The following is a 17,669-nucleotide window of genomic DNA, read 5'->3' on the forward strand; positions in this document are numbered from 1 at the left end:
TCAGTGAATTACTACATCTACATATTTCAACCTGTAATAACAAGTCATAAAATTATCAGTCTGTGTCATGTAGGTGGAAGCAAAATGTAGGTGGAAGCAGCCTAGGGACTTGCTGGCGCTGCCATGGTTTTGGTTGATGACCTAGCACGGGGCGGGGAGTGGGGAGCGGGGCGGAAGGGGGGCTGCCACTACTGGTACACAGATGACCAGTCTGGATAATTTTGCCACAATTATCTGAGAAATTTCAACAAAGCCAGAATTAGGGTTTGAGTCCTGCAGGTAATTATAGCCATGGACAAGGAGACACAGAAAATCAGTGAAGAATGGTCCCCTTGACTTTGGGTCTAGTGATTTACCTACCCTACCCACTCTGCTTCTAAGTAATGAGTTACTTAATGCTCGTCAAGTAATTTAAGATATAAATCACCAAACACAAGGCATCATTAATGTCCATTTGAAACTGCACAGAGAAAGTTTTAGTGGGCAGTATATGAGTCCCCCAGTGGAGCCAAGACTTTATGTCTGTACATTTCTTGTCTTCTTTTCTAAAAATCAGGTATGGCAAGATGTTTTAATAACCTCAGATGCCTGGGACCCCTGTTTTAGAAATGATCTAAGATAGCTATTCACAGCAATCCCCCAGCTGGGGGTCAATTTGATCAAATTCTTTATTAATGTATGGGTCACAAATGAGTCTGAAGAACAAGAAGGCCTTAGGTCACCACCACCCTTTCCCCCAGCACCTCCCCACCTGACGTGGGATGACGTGGCATTCTGCTTATAGGGACAAGGTCACAATTTTAGTCAAGTCACATCTACACCATTGCAGTGCATGCAGTTTTTAAAAAGTAGAAAAAAAGAGAAAAGCTTAGTTATTCCTAAACTAAGTAACCCATAAATGTCAAGGGCACTTGAAGGTAATGAATTGTTAAATTAAAGGGTGTTTGGGTGTTATTTGCGATTAGGGTGAGGGAGTGGGACTTGGCTTTAATTTACAAACAAATTAGAAAAATAAATAAATAGACTCAGCATTGCTATTGTAACTGGAAATGGCTTGGGCAAATTTAATCCAACTCCCCTGAGAATACTTGATTAATCTCAGACCTGGGAGGAAAAATCAAGATAAGATAGGAAGTCTCCATCTCTAAGGGCAGAGGAACTTGGGGCCTTCAGTGCCCACAAAAGGCATCACATGACCCCTCAGAGGATCCATTTCTCTGAGTTCCCTGCTTCTCTCCTGGTTCTGGCCTCAAGTCCATGAGAAATCTGTCCCAAGCTACCGGCCTTTACTGCCTGGCCCTGAGTTGGAGACCTAACCCCCAGGATAGCCTAGAGATGAGACAAATAGGAGGAGCCCCAAATTTAAGATGTAGCTCAACCTTTGACCACTAGAGGTCTCCTGAAAAGCAGTGACCCGTATAACCCGGTTTATCCTTCAAACCAATAGACTTGTTGCACTAAGACTTGGCAAGCCTGCTCTGCTGGAGGCCGCCTTATGAATAACGCCACCCACCCCCTCACTATGGCGCCAGGCTTGCCAGGGGAAGGAGACTAGGCGGTGGCTGACCCTCAGAAAGGGCTAGCTTTTCAATCCACGAGTCAGTCTCAGCCTCTGGGGCTACCCTACTCGAACCCCATTTCTTGACCGAGCAGAACGAGAGAGAGCCCCTAACTCGAGGTCCCCAGGTGAGCATTGCGGAGTCCCACGGCCTTCCTAGGCTAGCCAGGGGACCAACGTGCAGAATCACCTAGCATCAGATCCACCAGCAGGCCAGAATCCTCTCCCGCCCGCCCCTACCCCCTCCTCCCGGCTTCGCCCCTCTCATTCCTCCCCGCCCTCCTTTAGCCTCGGGGTCGCCAAAGTGATCCGAGTTTAACCAGTGGAAGGAGATAAGGGAATCGTTCACCTGCCCTGTTCTGATCCATGCGGTATTTTCTGGAAAAATTAGAGGCTTGTAGCTGGAAGAAGAAAGAAAAAAAGGGGGGGAGGGGTGAACGAGGGGGAGCAAAAAAGGAAACAGCCAGGTTGAATTCCCAGTCTTTATCAAGCAATTCGCTCACCAATGACAGAGAGCTGCAGTGGCAGATTCGAGCCACATGCGGTAGTGTGTAGCAATTAGTAGATAAAATGCTGACTAAAGTGCTAAAACATGAAGTATTATTGTAGCCAAGGTCAAAAATGCTTCAGTTGTCTTTTGCAATTTGGGGGAGGGGGAGGCCCAGAGGTTCGCAGAGAGGTTTGGATTTTGGAAATGGTCGCCTTCTTTCTTCAAACTGTACTTTTTTTTTTTTTTTATGGTCCTGTTTATTATAGTCCAAGCTGCCTAATTATGTCACTGCTGGTTTTTGCAACTAACTTAATCCTCCTGATCCTTTATGAAACGATTCATAGACACTGAATAATGAGTCCACCGTTCCCTTGGCCCCTAGAAGGGTGAGACTGATTTTTAATTTTTTATCTTTTAAAAACCACATAGCTGAAAAGAGTGGGGTTTTTGGCTAGCTAAGCAGCAGGAATATATATATGTAGGTATAGGTTCCTGTGTTTCAATATAAGAGCCCAGAAATAGTGGATCATATGAACATACACTGCTCCCCCCCCCCCACCACTCTCTTTTATACACAGAGTCCCAGCCTCAAGCTTTTTTTTTATAGATAAATAGAGCAGTTGCTTTCATGATTATAACTGTCCTGAATGGATTGTCTCCTTACAACATTCAATCTGTTTATGAGTATTTACTTTACATTAGCCCAGGGACCCTGCACGGCAGGAGTTTGCCTCTATTCCCCTGGGTGTCGGTGTCTCAAGTCTTACATCTGCTCTGTGATTGATGGAGCCTTGAATCCACGTTATTACTCTCTCACAAGCAGAAATCAAACAGGCTATTAACTACATTACTTCAAAGAACTGTTTCAGTACAATCTCCTTATCTTAATTGAAAGTTTCTTTGTATGGATATTTGCTACACAGATAATTTACAGGTGCCTATCAAGCATCATACTAAAGAGGTAAAATAAAAGGGGGCTTTTTGGTGAGTTTTTTTTTTTTTTGTAAACACACACCATGGTGATCTATGATTTTAAAAGCCATTCACAGTATTGGACCCGAGGTTTGATTTATTACATTTTATTATGTTCATGGGGATGGTGGTGATGGTGCTGTAAAAAGGGAGGGGAGACACCCCTGTGATTCAATTTTGAAATTTACCATTCATCTGATTGCAAGACTGCAGATTTCAAACATATTCAGACCTAGATCCCTGCAATTGTTAACATCACAAAAACCTTCTCGGGAGTTTGCGAGAAGAGAGATTACGCAGCATGCAGCCTAGTTCAGCACCTACCTTGAGCAGACATAGAAACAGGGTTTCTAATTAGATAGTCCCTTACAGATGCTTAAAGACTAATAGCACCACAAACAGTAGAAGTTGCTTAGATGCTGTAAAGAGCTGTGTATTTTTTGAGAGATTTAATATACAATTGAGGGATACCCTCAGGCATTCTGTTGAGGTTTCCTGCACAAATGCTGCTGCATTGGTCATACAGGAAACTGACTCAGAGTCGATCTTATATATGATCTTGTCAAAATACTGCAACTCAAGTTTTTTAATATAGGATTACTTGAACTGAATATATGTATTTATGCTAACATGACAGACTAACTGAAGCCTTAGGCATCTCTCATGTATTTAAAAAAATATGTAAAATGCCCCTCAGTCAAGTCCATTCATATGTTAAAAAAATGAACAAAATGGGTTATTCTAATCAAATGTCTGCAGTATGCATCATAAAGTTAAAAAGAGAGAGAGCAGAGAGGGAGAGCTGTAATTTCTCTTTATAACCCATGTTTATAAAATAGAAAGATCAGATGAAATTTCAAGGAAGATAATTAAAGAGTGATGTGCAAGTCATAATTTGGCTAATGGAAAAGCTGGGAGACTGTGAATTGTTATATTGTCCTCCTTCATGATGCAGAGTTGTGATATTACTTTAAATTATTAAAATAGTTTTCGACATCTTTCAGAATACCGGCTGTTTGGCATGGGCTTTTATTACTTATTGTAATTGGAGGATCTGCCATTTTCTTCCGTTTATCTCTGTGTGTATAGGAACGAGATAGATCTTGCCTTTTATTACTTCCCCATGTTCTGAATCAAAAATGTGGTTTAGATAATGTTAAGTGCCCTAATTCTTACTGCAGCGGACGCAGACGTTATGAAAAGGCATAAAAATACACACAGAGGGTCTTTCCACCTCAAGTCAACTGAATATTTGTGCTCTGCCGGGTGCATTAACTTCAGCCATGTGAATATAATTTTCATTAAAGTAATCCTGTTTCAACTAGATGCTGTGACTAGAGGTGAAACGTTGCGAAAGCGTTAAAAATAGCTTACTAGTAATTTCAACATCCTGTAATTTTATCACAGATCAAGTTTCAACTGTCATACTATACAGACCTTATTCCCCATATAGTACATGTTTACTTTTTTAGCACGCCAGACCCACTTTGGAAAGATTGGTGCCAATATAATAAAATCATCGGGGGTGGGGGGTGCTGGAAGGAGTGGGAGGAGAGCGGGGGAAGCGAGTACACCATTTTACATCAACACTGCGAAAATGCAATCTAGCCTGGCGGAGGACCGGCAGCTGCGTCGGAGCGAGCGAGCGAGGGCTTTGCAGTCTCTGCCTGTTCCTTGTTCTGTCGCTCTTAAGTTTCTCTGTGTTTGCATAATAGCCGTGCATGCAAACCTCGCAATTCTCCAGGGCTCCAGAACAATAAATATACACATTTAAAGCCTTTATTGTCTTACGGTTCATGCCCCCGGTTTTCAACAGCTTAATTTCTGGTGGTATTTAACTAGTTGGCAAATGGATTTTTTTTTTTTTTTCAGTTTCAAACTATTATTGAGGAAGCTCCCCCTCCCTCTTTTGGCGGGGGAGGGAGTGGGGGTGGGGTAGGAGTCGGTATATTATTCCTGTAGCGCTGGGTTATATAAACACATTATCATTTGAGAGCGCCCTTGGCGTCCATCAGCATTGTAAACACGTACTAGTGTATATACTTCAAAATTAAAGAATGCACATGCAGAACCGGGAGCCTGAATTCATATTCCGAGCAGACTCGCTGCTCGCATTTATTGATTTATCATGCATCGTTTATTGTTCCAGTCCCTAAATGCAGTCTCTGTCCGTTCAATATTGTTGGCAAAATCCTGAGATGTGTGTGCATTGCTCACTTGTCTTTCTGGTCTTTTTATTTATTTATTTTATGCTGAGTTGTTTTTTTTTTTTTTGCGAAGCGAACAAATGCATTAATATTTATATGTTTATATAATCGATAACCCACTTTCCCCTTCCATGTAAATAGGCATCAAAAGATAATTTAACAGATTAGTTCTCGAAAACATGGCAGTGAGGAAGCGTAATTTAACTATCAAACAAATCTACATGTCTAATAACAGCAAATCTGCTAAGGAGCATTAGAAAGAGGAGCAGCGCCCCGGAATCTCTGCAGGAAATGTTCTTTATATTAGACATATACAAGCAGGTCCTGTCAGATGCACGGCGGAGCTCGTCAACTCTCGTCTCCTCCAAAAATCTCATCAGCCGACACCCATAGGCAAGGGAGATGGGGCAGAGGGAGATCTCATCTTCACACAGTTTTGGGGTGGATTTTATTTTTACAGACCTTCCTATATGTTTTTTGCCTTGATCCATCCGCTTCCCGCCGAGATCGGACGGAGCCTTTCTCCCGGTTATGAATTTGATCAACCTACATTGGGAGGGAATCCTGCACAGTTCTGACAGGAGCTTAAAATTGAGTCGTCAGAGAAATATTAGGACATATTTTCAATCATTTTGGTGCCGAAGGGGAGGCAAGAACTCAGTTTTATATTGAGACATTACGCCGGCTGAAGACAGAGAATGTTTTTCCCTGCCAGGACCTGATGCAATCCATTCAAGCCAACAAGTTTGGAGAGAATGTTGAGTTCAATCAATTCAGAACGTCGAGATGGAGCCCAACTCACTCCAGGTATTTCGCTCTCCTCCGCTCCTCCGATCCCGGCACCCCCCGGAACCCCCCAGCCCCCCAGCTCACCCACACCTCTACACCCACCCACACCCCCCCACAAACTTTTCACCAAACTTTTACCCTCTGCATCCCCCCAAATCATTTTTATTGTTTAAAAAAATCCCTGCACTGATCATACATACATAATGTAATTTTACCGCCTCCGATGGAGAAGTAGGGAGAGGTGGCGGTGGGGGGGGGGAGGGGGAGGGTTTTTTTTTTAAATTTTTTTAAGGGAAGCAGAAAATTTGTGGGCTCTATTATTTTTACACCCAGCTTTATATCTGATGGCTCTTCTGTATTGAGAGTGTGGATGTCTGTGTGTAAATGTGTCTGGAAATGGATGTTTGTGCTCTGATGGCTACATTATTTATTTGGTGCTTTTTTTTTCCCCCCCTGCAGTGGGTCGGCTCACCGTGTGGCTTGCACGGACCTTACATTTTCTACAAGGCTTTTCAATTCCACCTTGAAGGCAAACCAAGAATTTTGTCCCTTGGCGACTTTTTCTTTGTAAGATGTACGCCAAAGGATCCGATTTGCATAGCGGAGCTCCAGCTGTTGTGGGAAGAGAGGACCAGCCGGCAACTTTTATCCAGCTCTAAACTTTATTTCCTCCCAGAAGATACTCCCCAGGGCAGAAATAGCGACCATGGCGAGGTGGTAAACTTATATCTCCCTCTCTTCTTTCTTTATTATTTCCCCCTCGTAATGCTTATTACAGGGCAAGCTTGAAAATACTGTATTCACTTCTGCAGGCGAGCAGGATCGACTCCTTTTTTAAAGGGGTAGCGCCACTAGCTGGGGCTCGAGTATTTTGCCATTGTCAGAGTTTGGCTGTCAGCTTTACAAAGAGGATCCAACTGCTGATTTTAGTCAAGATCAGATAACTTGTTCGAGAAGGGTTTTGTTCAAGGATATGTGTGTGTGTGTGTGTGTGTGTGTGTGTGTGTGTGTGTGTTCGCTTTCCTGCTACTGCCCCCTGAACATCACAAGCTTTTTATATATGTATAATTTTTTTTTTTTTTTTTTTTGCCTTTTGAAAACGTACCTTCGCGTCTGGCTCGGTCGGGGCTGGGTGGGTTTCTTTCGGTGGGTTTCGATATTGTTCACGTTTTTTTATGTTTTTTTTTTTGTAAGTAAGTATTTGATATGTTTAAGAGGGCGGAAATTACGAAATGGAGGCAGAGTGAGATCAAAAGCTATTGAGTTGGCAAAGACGTGTTGAATAAAGTGATAAATGACAGGTACTGGAATAATACATTCAAATAACTTGCAGATCTGCCCGGGCGGATTTCAAAGCGGTCGTGTAACCGGCACAAACACGTTAAGCATTAACAACTATCTCTCGCCCCCACCCCCTCCCCCTCGGACAAGCCATTTGATGTTCTGGTTTCCAATTACTCCACGCCAAGTGGACGTCTTCCAGCGCAATCTGTGGGGATGTGTGGGACGGGGACCGGGCAGGGCAGGGCAGAGGGGTGTGTGCTCGCCCACTGGCCCCCGTGGGCTCGGCGTCCTCGGTGCCCAGACGGCGCTCCTGGGGAGGGTGCGGAGGGCCGAGCCTCCCCGGCACGTTTCTGGGCGGCCGCGGGGGCGCTCGCCGCGCTCCCGGGAGAACGCCGAGGTGAGCCCGCTGTCACCGGGCGCCGGGGCGGTCGCCTCCCTCCGGCTCTGTCCTTTGCTCTGTGCCCGCAGTTCCGCGAGCTCCCCTTGTCAGCTGACCGACCTCCGCGCCCTGGTACCTACCGGGGGAACTATTTTGGGGAGTGTGTGCCCACGGTGCGGCGGGGAGGAAGGGCGCAGCGCCGCCTGGCAAGGCTTTGTGTTGCCCAGGCGAGAGCAGGGTAATCAAACTGAGACTTTTGAGGGCAGCTAGCTCTGTGCCAGGCTCTCGAGCTTTCGAGGTAGGTGTAAGGATCTTTTTGTTAAATGAATGGTTCCCCGTGTAACTCCGCCCGGAGCTGGGAGCTGCCTGCCAGTCCTTCCAGAATTCCGTGGTCGGATGGAGTGGATGGTACTTTTGGCATCGCCAGTCCACTCCCTCTCCCCAGGATCGAATTACCCATCAGTGGGCATTGCCGGTTAATTACCGGAGTTCGTCAAGAACGTTCGCCCTCCTAGCTCTGCCTCTTCGGAAATAAGCCCCGCCCTCCTCTCAGAACACCTCCCCTTCCCCCCCCCTCACCCCCCGCCCCCCAGGGCCAGCTTAGGGTTTTAAATGTTCACGTTTCCCGACGTCTGCCTGCAGTTTTATAAAGGTGTTGTTTGCAAATGCTGTGAAAAATCCTGCAACCTACCAACAGGTTGAGCTCTTTCCCCCTCCCGAGGTCTAGCTCGACCCCTCCCCCGACCCAACTTTCCTGCGCAGCTGTCTTCCTCCTCCCCCGCCCCCCCCCTCCTGATTTCTTATTTGCTTTTCAAATTTATTACTTCAACATGGCCTGTGATCTGGAAAAGGGAAGGATTAAATATCCAGAAAAGAGCTGGTGCCTAATAGACTTCTGACTGAACCCAGAAGGAAATTATTCAGTGTTTTATGGGATATTTTGTGGTCACTTTTTTTTTTATTTTTGAATTGAAATTGGAAAAAATTTTAAAGACCCCACTTGGCCCGGTTTTAATTTCTGTTGGTGTAATTAAATAGTGAATTCTGATTTAAGAATAAAAGCCAATAATTTTAGCGGAAGGTTGCATCTGTTAGAACTGCTGATATTGAATAGATGTATTTTTAAATACACGGTTGTTTTTTTAAAAAAAATTGTTCATTATGGGAAAATGAAAGTGAACCATTGTAATGATCTGTGTATTTTGTTACTGCTATATAAGCCATACCTGAGAAAATTAATCTTGCCATTTAAAAGTAAACTCTAGGGGATTTGGGGAGGGAGATGGCTCTATTTATAATCCTCAGCTGCATATACATCGTCTAATATTATGCATGATTTGTTTTTTAATGCTAACACGGCTGGTAATTAGCTGTATGATTATACTTGTATATTTCATTAGGACTTGGGCTGATGTCATTGTGAATTATTCAGCCATATTAAAACAATTTTCAATTGAGATAATGACACGCCTCAAAATTATGCAAATGCAGGCTGCATTGTGCAAAATAATTATGACAAATGTAAAGCAGGTAGAAAGTTTCCCAATGCAGATCGGTTTTCCACCCGGGTGATGTCATTTTCCCCCTGGCTTAAGTTAGTCATTCATTAGCAGAATAGCAGCAGCAGCCGCCTCTGGAGGAGAGCCTACAGAAACCAGCACTTACTGCTGGCACCTAGAGGGGGCAACAGGGCCCTCTCATTAAGAAATTTGCTTTGTTTTCACTTACTCCATTAACTTGTTTATATACAGTGAAATGATTTTTATTATGGATTTTGAATAGTTTTGAATGATGCATTTGCCATTTGCCATGTGTAACTGAAAGAGAAAGGTTTCTTGGTGATGTGCATTGTTACTTGGAGAGAATGTTCAGCACATTTAATCAGCCAGTACAGTTTATTTTAAGTAACCAAATGGAGGTTAATAATTTCCTGATTGAGCTGACATCAGCATCCATTTCGAAAGGACAGCCAGGACTCAGTATGCTTTTTTGGCTTAAGAGAACCAGTCTGTCTTTTTATGATTTCTTGAAGTGTAAATACGTCAGTTCTAAAAGCAGGAAAATTGTCATTGTGCAGAGATGACAAATAGCATCCCTGTGTGCTTTGCTGTGATCGGCAAAGGGCTTTTCTGACGGCTATTTTCTTACTGACCTTTGTAATAGTTGTATGAGGCTAGATAGGCAGGATTGTGTTTGCCCATTTTACAGATGTAGACAAAAGCTTGCGGAGTTTATATGGTTTGTCAAAGGTTGCCGGGCTAGAAACTAGGCCTTTTTAAGCGTTAGGGCTGGTTTATTTTTCCACTGAAACCAGAGCTCGAGTACATCAGATTATGTTCTAGAAGTGCGTACTAATGTGAACAATTTCTTAAACATTTTGAACTATGACTGGTTAATCAGCTTTGCCAAAGGTCACCAGATGTTTAGGTGGCAGAACCATTTTTATTCTATAAAGTTCAGCTAATTCTAGCCAGTGGTCTATAACAAGAACAGTTACATTTTAATAACACTATTAATAACCATTAATACTTTATTATTAGTTTTAATAATTATGATAATGAGTTGCATGCTTATATACATTGCTGCCTTCATTTACTTCCAGAAAGAGTCACATCTTGATTCTGCAACTTACTATTTATATGATTATTGAATAATCATAAACACTCTGAGCCTCAGTTTTTTCAGCAACAAAATGGGAGCAATAATAAGGTTGACTGTGGGTTGTTGTATGAAGAGGCATCGTATTGGCAAAAGTACTATATACACTGTAAATTCCTTAAATAAATAGAAAAGAGTTATGATTATGGTGACCTTTATTCTAGATATTTTTAATTTATAAACAATAAACATAATAATATTTATGTCTATGTGGAGTTTCCTGGGCCTAATCATGTTTTAAATGATCATGAAAGTGAATAGCAAGGCCATATGCAAGAGTGAAGTGTCTTCAGTAATTACCCACAATTGCCACATTCAGCCAGTAGCTCTTCAGAGGAGGAAAATGGCAAAGTAGGCGGGTAATTGGTTCTGTTACTGGGTATAACTTCTGATTACATTCATTTTCAAATTGCCAAGTGCTTGATCTATTGGCAATATACCCTCTTAAAATAGGTGGATGTGCAAGCATGGATTTCAGCCTGATAGTCCATGGCTGAATTCTGCAAGGTTTGCTGGTAATCTGCAGCAGTGAGTGTACATGAGTAAACTAATGATGTCCGGGTGTCAAGATCAAGCACTTCTGGGCATTATAGATTCTGGCACACAGGCAGGATTTCTAAAAGTGGTTTGATTCTCAGCCTCACCATGGGTTAAAAACAGTTTAAAATGCATACTCTGGAGCCAGCTATTGAAATTAGCTCAAAGCCCTGGCCAAGTAACTCAGTTGGTTAGAGCATCATCCCCATATGCCAAGGTTGTGGATTCGATCCCCCATCAGGATACATACAAGGATCAACCAATGGATCCATAAATAAGTAGGACAAATTGATCTCCCCCCCCCTTCTCTCTCTCTCCAACTAAATTAAAAAATTAAAAAAAAATAAATTTACTCAATTAAAATCTCTGGAATTGGGGTCAAGGATTCTGCTTTTTAAACAGTTTCACTCTAGCTGTGTGATCTTGGGCAAATTTTAAACTTCCTGTGCCTCAGTTTTCTCTTCTATAAAATGGGAATATAGTACCTATTTCTTAGGATTATTTGAAAGATTTAAACAAGGTAATACATGTAAAGTGCTTACAGTGGAGGTTGGCACATAGTAGATTTTTCAATAATGTCATTATTATTTTCATTAACATTAGTGTTATTGTTGTCATTGAAGTTTGAAATCACTAACACAGACCCTCCTAAAGAAAACTTTTCTCTGAAAGGATGGCATCTAGGTTAGTTTGCTAGAATATGTAGCTAATTCAGATCCCCCCAAATCAGGTTGGCTTTCACCTATATGGTGGGTTTAGTTGTGTTACCAAAATAAAAGGCTCCATAAGGATTTACATTTTAGTATTGATGAATGCTGACAACTGGATAGGCAGGATTTTAAAAAATATTGACTGATTGTATCACAACTGGGGTTAGGCAGACACATTCTGAAATCTAGGAGGTGCTGGATTGGCCTTGCTCTAAGTGTGAATGGTCATTCAGTCTCTGGTCTGTATCCATGTGGCTGAGTTTTTAGAAATTTCTGAGCCTCTTCAGTGACCTTTGGACATTTTCTTTAATTTGAGCCTCAGTTTCTTCTTCTCGAAAATGAATTCAATGATCTCTACTTTGCTGAAAGAATCCTATATAATAAAAGGGCAATATGTAAATTGACCCTGTGGCAGAACGACTGGTGGCTATGACATGCACTGACCACCAGGGGGCAGACGCTCAACGCAGGAGCTACCCCCTGGTGGTCAGTGCGCTCCCACGGGGGAGCTCTGCTCAGCCACAAGCTGGGCTGATGGCTGCAAGCGCAGCGGCGGTGGCGGGAGCCTCTCCAGCCTCCTCCCCAGCCTTAATAGTGCTAAGGATGTCCGACTATGGCTTAGGCCCTAAGCCGCAGTTGGACACCCCCCAAGGGCTCCCAGGATGCCAGAGGGATGCTGCCGGCTTAGGCCCTATCCCCCAGGGAGCAGGCCTAAGTCAGCAGGTGGACATCCCCCAAGGGGTCCCAGGCTGCGAGAGGGCACAGGCCAGGCTAAGGCACCACCCCCCACACCCAGTGCACGAATTTTCATGCACCAGGCCTCTAGTTAGAAATAATAATGAAAAGAGCCTGGCAACATAGTACTTCTACAGGATAGCTCAGCAAATTATAGATGGAGCTATAATAGTTATTATTTACTTTCAGTAGTGATTTTAAGAGAAGGAATATATTTACTCTCTGACAGGCAGAGTCTTTAGTACTAGGGTGAGAACTAATGAGTTATATGGAGAGAATTTATTGGATAGTGACATGCATTAGCAGACTAATAATGCCTGAGGGTCAAATCTGGTCCACTCTCTGTTTTTGTAAATAAAGTTTTATTGGAACATAGTCAGACTCATTTGTTTATGTATTGTTTATAGCTGCTCTCAGACTACAGAGGCAGAGTTGAGTAGTTGTGACAGTGACCATATGGCCCACACAGTGGAAAATATTTACTATTTGGTCCCTTACAGAAAAAGTTTGCTGACCTATGGGGTTCATCCAAAATAAGGAATGTGATTGTGTACCTATTTCTCTTTCCTACTTGAGTTTGAAGCAAGATCCAGTGATTTAAGAAATAATTTAACATTACTATGTCAAAAACATTTACAAATACAAAACTGTATTTCAACATTGGGTCTAGGATGTTAACATATGAGAGCCAGTAGGCTAGTAAGAAGTTATATTTTGTATGATGAAGATCCTACCTCTAGCTAATGTTGGTATCATCTATCTTGAGTTAATAAAAAACTACTTGTTGAATGCTCAGTGCTCTCCAAGTACAGAGACAGATTCAAAACAAAATAAGTTCATCAATCTTGATGGAGAGATGAGTTTTTTTTAAATGTAAAAGCAATATAAGATGCTGTATCACATGTCGGTGAATTATGCTGATCATACAACCAGTATGCATCCAAAGGAAGACTCACTATCTACATGTTTTTGGAAAAATAATGTATTTAGCTCCTCAGGTGTGGTTGAAGATCTAGTATGTGCTGGACTACAGGATATAGAGATAAAGGAGAATGTCCCCAGCCCTCAAAGAGCTCATAGCCTAGCCCCATGGATCATAGTGGTCACAGAAAAGCTGTCAGACTCTTTGTGTTCCCTAGTTAAAGTGGGAGATTAACTAAAGTCACTATTTGTAGCCTTTCAAGGTCTTTCCAGAAACTAGGAAGCGATATCTTCATCTGTGAAGTCTCATTCATTCCATGCATATTTATAGAGCACCTAGTTTGTGCCAGAGCCTGTACTAGGCCCTTGGGATACAGCAGTGATCAAGACAGACAGAAACCCATGCCCTCAGGGAGCTTACAGTTCCACTGTGGCTTTTAACCTCCCATGGACTGTGCATTGAATAAATGCTTGTCTGTGTTCTTTCCCTTTGCCTTCCCTATAGTGCTGTTCTCAGAAGCAGAGGGTTGTACCTTTTTAACTTCTTGGTCCCTCCACAGTATTCAGTGCTACTCACTGAGTATTTACTGAATGACCTACAAAATAATTAAAATGCCTTCTTCCCACAGCCTGCTTTCTTTAAGTTTGGTCCAATTTCTTTCTGGCAGGGGGTCTATGATCAGTCATTCATATGTGGGCCAGCTCCAGCACCCCATCTCACACTTCCCTTTCTTCTTTCTCTTCTAAAGTCCATAGTCATTTTGCATCATGGGATGTGAAAAAAAGTGAGAAGGTGGTTGTTGTTTTTCAGAAGCCTACCAGAGAAATTAGTAAATATTTGGGACTGAATGATCAGGCTAGAGCCAGCATCTCTCTCTCTCTCTCTGTCTCTCTCTCTCTCTCTCTCTCTCTCTCTCTCTCTCAGTGCTTTTCCAATCTCCAGCCATCAGCCCCTAAAATGTCAGGGCTTTGTGCTGGCAATCTATAAAAAGACTAGACTTTCGGGAAGAAGAGCCACTCCTCACCTGAGTGTTGGTTGGCAGTTCCTATGAGCCAGCATGTTCTTCAGACTGATTGCCTTAAACTGTTTGATAGTGTGTCAAAATTGTAAGCAATAATCTCTTTTGACATTTAGAATGTCAGGCACATACTAAGGAAATGTTATTTTTATGAAGTACATGAGTCCATACATGTAAATACTTCGTTATTAATTATTAATAAAGCATACCATTGTTCATAGTGGCATCTAGTGATACATGACTCAAGCTCATTTATCAAAGTCTAGTTTCAACCAATATCCAGAATATAATTGCTCGAATCAAATGCATTTGCTTGTCATTTTTTTTTATAGCCAGGGTAGTTGGATATTTGCCATCTTCTACTCAGAATAATATTGTAGCTAGTGATTACCCGTTGGCTTGGCTTTTAAGGGAATTTAAAACAAATTTATCGATTGTTGGTTTAAGGATTCAATCGCCTCTCATAAATGTGGTCATGGATCCAGCATTTCTTAAAAACTCTGTTTCCATATATAACTCCCTTGCACAAGGATTGCTTTTTGCAGCCACACTGTGTTCTTCTCCATCTTGCTAGAGATTAGAACCAGGGTCTTAGCCTTTAGAGAGCATGGCTCACATCCTGGACTGTGAATGTCTGTATTGACAACACATTTCAAATGTGCAGATGATGATTATTATTGAAATGGTTCTTTAGAATCATGCTAATGGCATCAATCTCCCAGCACATACTTGCGTAAATTAATTCTGCTTTTAAAATCAGATGCACTGTTAGCAGCGTTAAAGATGGAGATTTGACATTTACCACCCAGGCGAGGATGGGTGGTTTAATTGCATGAATTTTCTGTAGAATCTTTTTGGCTGCATAAATAGTACTACAGTGCTGTGTGTCCTTGCCCAAGTGACCATCAAGCTCACAGTCCCATCTCCACCCATGTGCCATAGTGAGAAAAACAGGGGGTAGAGGCAACGTGTTGCTAGTCAATCTAGTGGCCCCATAAACATCTTTCCCCTTACCTTTTTCCGCTCTCATGACTCCAAGTACAGCCCAGCTGGGAAACACACCCCCTCCTCCCCACAGTTGAGTTCCAGCCCGATCAGTGGCACTAAACATTAAACTCTTGTCTTTGAGAATAATAGGCTTTGCTTTCTACACCCTCAAGCATGTTGAACTACTGTGCAGGCTGGAAAATAAAAATGTTCTAATTGTGTCTTTTAAATAAGCATAGGAGTGAATTAATTAGACCATATTTTGTCTTTAGTTGCTTAGTTACACAATAGTATTCCTGAGCACGAGTAAGATAAATTGGCTCTTTTTGTGCTGCCTGTCCCTTAATCATAATTATTGTATTGCTTAGGAGAGTAAAGCATACATAGATTTTGAATTTTTTATTAATAGTCAAAAATATGCATATGATATATAAAGTATATGCTGTTCAACCTGTTTTATATGCTTTTATGTGGGAAGAAGTTTTATTGTGGTGGTAACATTTGCATTAGTTGCTCAAAGATGTAGTTCTGGGAAATACATAATTGAAATGTTTTTGAATTGCTTTTTCTGGCCTTTTCAATCTTATTCAAAATAATAGTGCCTCCAGTCCTGGAGCAGTCATTCTCATTTGATTTAACATCTTTCTTTGCACTGCATGTGCAGCGCCCAGTTTTAACCCTGCAAAGTCTAGACGAGGTTCTGTGTGAGTCATAGGCCTCATACATTACACCTTGTGTTTTGGGGCTCACACTGTCCAGGGTGAGGGGCATTGGGGGGGGGCCTCAGAGTGCCTACATCCCACAGACATTACTCCAGTGCCCTTTGCTCTTGGCACGCTTCCACATTCCTTGCAGAAGGCTCCAGGGTTAGAGATCATAAGAGTTTGTTTTAGCTTGTCTTCTGGGGTCTTTCAAAATAGGATGTTGCTACTGGAACTTGGGTTTCCATCCCCCTACCCCCACCAGTCCACTCCACCAAGGAGGCCAGGAAGACTTGGACAGCTTGATATAGTTATTGAACAATGGGAGAGTCTGGCTTAAGACCCAGGGTGCATGCTGGGTAAATGTATGTGAAAATTGACCCCATTGTTCTGTTGTATTTGAAAAGCAAGTAAATTATTTACAGATATTTGCTAATTAAAGCACATGTTGTTTTACCAGCACAAAAGAACACTGTATAACTGGAGACAAAGAAGAACTAAGTGCGAATAATTTAAACTTGCTAATTCTGTATATTTTTTAAGGGAGGGATATGTTTTTAAATAAGTATATGTAGATATATGTTACAGTGGGTATATGTGTAAACATATAGTGTGCGTGGGGGGGGGGGTAGGGGTGTTGGTTGGAGTTTTGGTTGTTTTAGCCCCTATAAGGGAAGCCTTGCATGCTACAGAGAAAACAGGCCAAATTACCATCCAGTTATTTGTCACTAGACCTGTCCCAACCCCCCAGTGGAGCAATGGAGATAGAAATCATTTTGACAGAATACTCTCTTCCCTTTGGTCTGAGCTTTGCTTGCCTTCATTTAGTTTGAGCTCAGCTCAGAGTACCATTGAAAAAAAGGAAACGAGTCAGATCTTGTACCAGAGAATAAACATCTCGTCACTCTTTATCTTGTCCTCAGGCTTTCCTTAATGCCAGGCCCAGTTTAGTTGTTTTTCTTCTCTGACTACCCAACTTGGGCTGGCTTTGTTCCGGTTGGAAATTTGCATTGGAGAATGAAGACCACTGCCATGCACCAAGGCAGGGAAGGTTACTGATAGCATTCTCTGAGATATCCTGGCTTGAAAGTCGGCATATTCATGGGTGCAGTTGGTGCCTCTGGCTCTGCCATCTGCACAGGTACATTTGTTTTTAGGCATGAATGGCCAGAGATCGTTAATAAAGATGATCAAGAAGACTTGCCACGGTGGTCTCAGAAAAAATGCTCTTGTCTAATTTGCCTTGGGCATCTTAATAGACTCTCATGATTTACAAGATCAGAGAGATGGAAGAGAATGGGTCCCGCACCCTTTATTTCATAGATGCAGAGACTAATGTTGGACATGTGCTCAGAGCTAGTGAGTGATGATTAGAACTAGAACCCAGCACCTTCAGGCTTCTTTTAGTTCTTTATTTATTCAGCATCTGGTTCTTGAAAGCCTCCATCCTGCTCTCTAGGAACTTGCAATCACATCGGCAGTTGACTGATACACAGATAAATCAGTTATAATTCTGTGCACTTGTGTAATGAAATGTTTGAAGGGGCTCTTTGAATCCCATGACTCCTGTAGCAGGCACACGGTGCCTCTTGCACATTTTTCAAGAGAGTGCTCTCAGGCCCAGTCCCTCCTGAGCACCTTCTGTATGCAGGCCAGCACTGGCCCTGGAGAGACAGAGGTGGGAAACCTGGCAGATCCTGCCTTCATGGAGATGCCTTTGGG

The 17,669-nt window shown here is 42.4% G+C and overlaps 1 protein-coding gene across 3 annotated transcripts in view; it reads left to right on the forward strand.

Moving 5' to 3' along the window:
* Positions 1–5,893: 5,893 nt before the first annotated feature.
* ARID5B (AT-rich interaction domain 5B) overlaps positions 5,894–17,669 on the forward strand; it is a 178,415-nt gene continuing 166,639 nt past the window's right edge. For 2 of the 3 annotated variants that reach the window (XM_036336831.1, XM_036336833.1), the window contains exon 1: positions 6,398–6,730. In XM_036336831.1, coding sequence (XP_036192724.1) covers positions 6,401–6,730 — 330 coding nt within the window. In that variant the 5' untranslated portion in view covers positions 6,398–6,400. Of the gene's footprint in view, positions 6,035–6,397; positions 6,731–17,669 lie in introns of those variants that run through there. The other variant, XM_036336832.1, reaches the window with a different exon arrangement.

This window comes from Myotis myotis, unplaced genomic scaffold, assembly GCF_014108235.1.
Source record: "Myotis myotis isolate mMyoMyo1 unplaced genomic scaffold, mMyoMyo1.p scaffold_m19_p_15, whole genome shotgun sequence".
Taxonomy (NCBI): Eukaryota; Metazoa; Chordata; class Mammalia; order Chiroptera; family Vespertilionidae; genus Myotis; species Myotis myotis.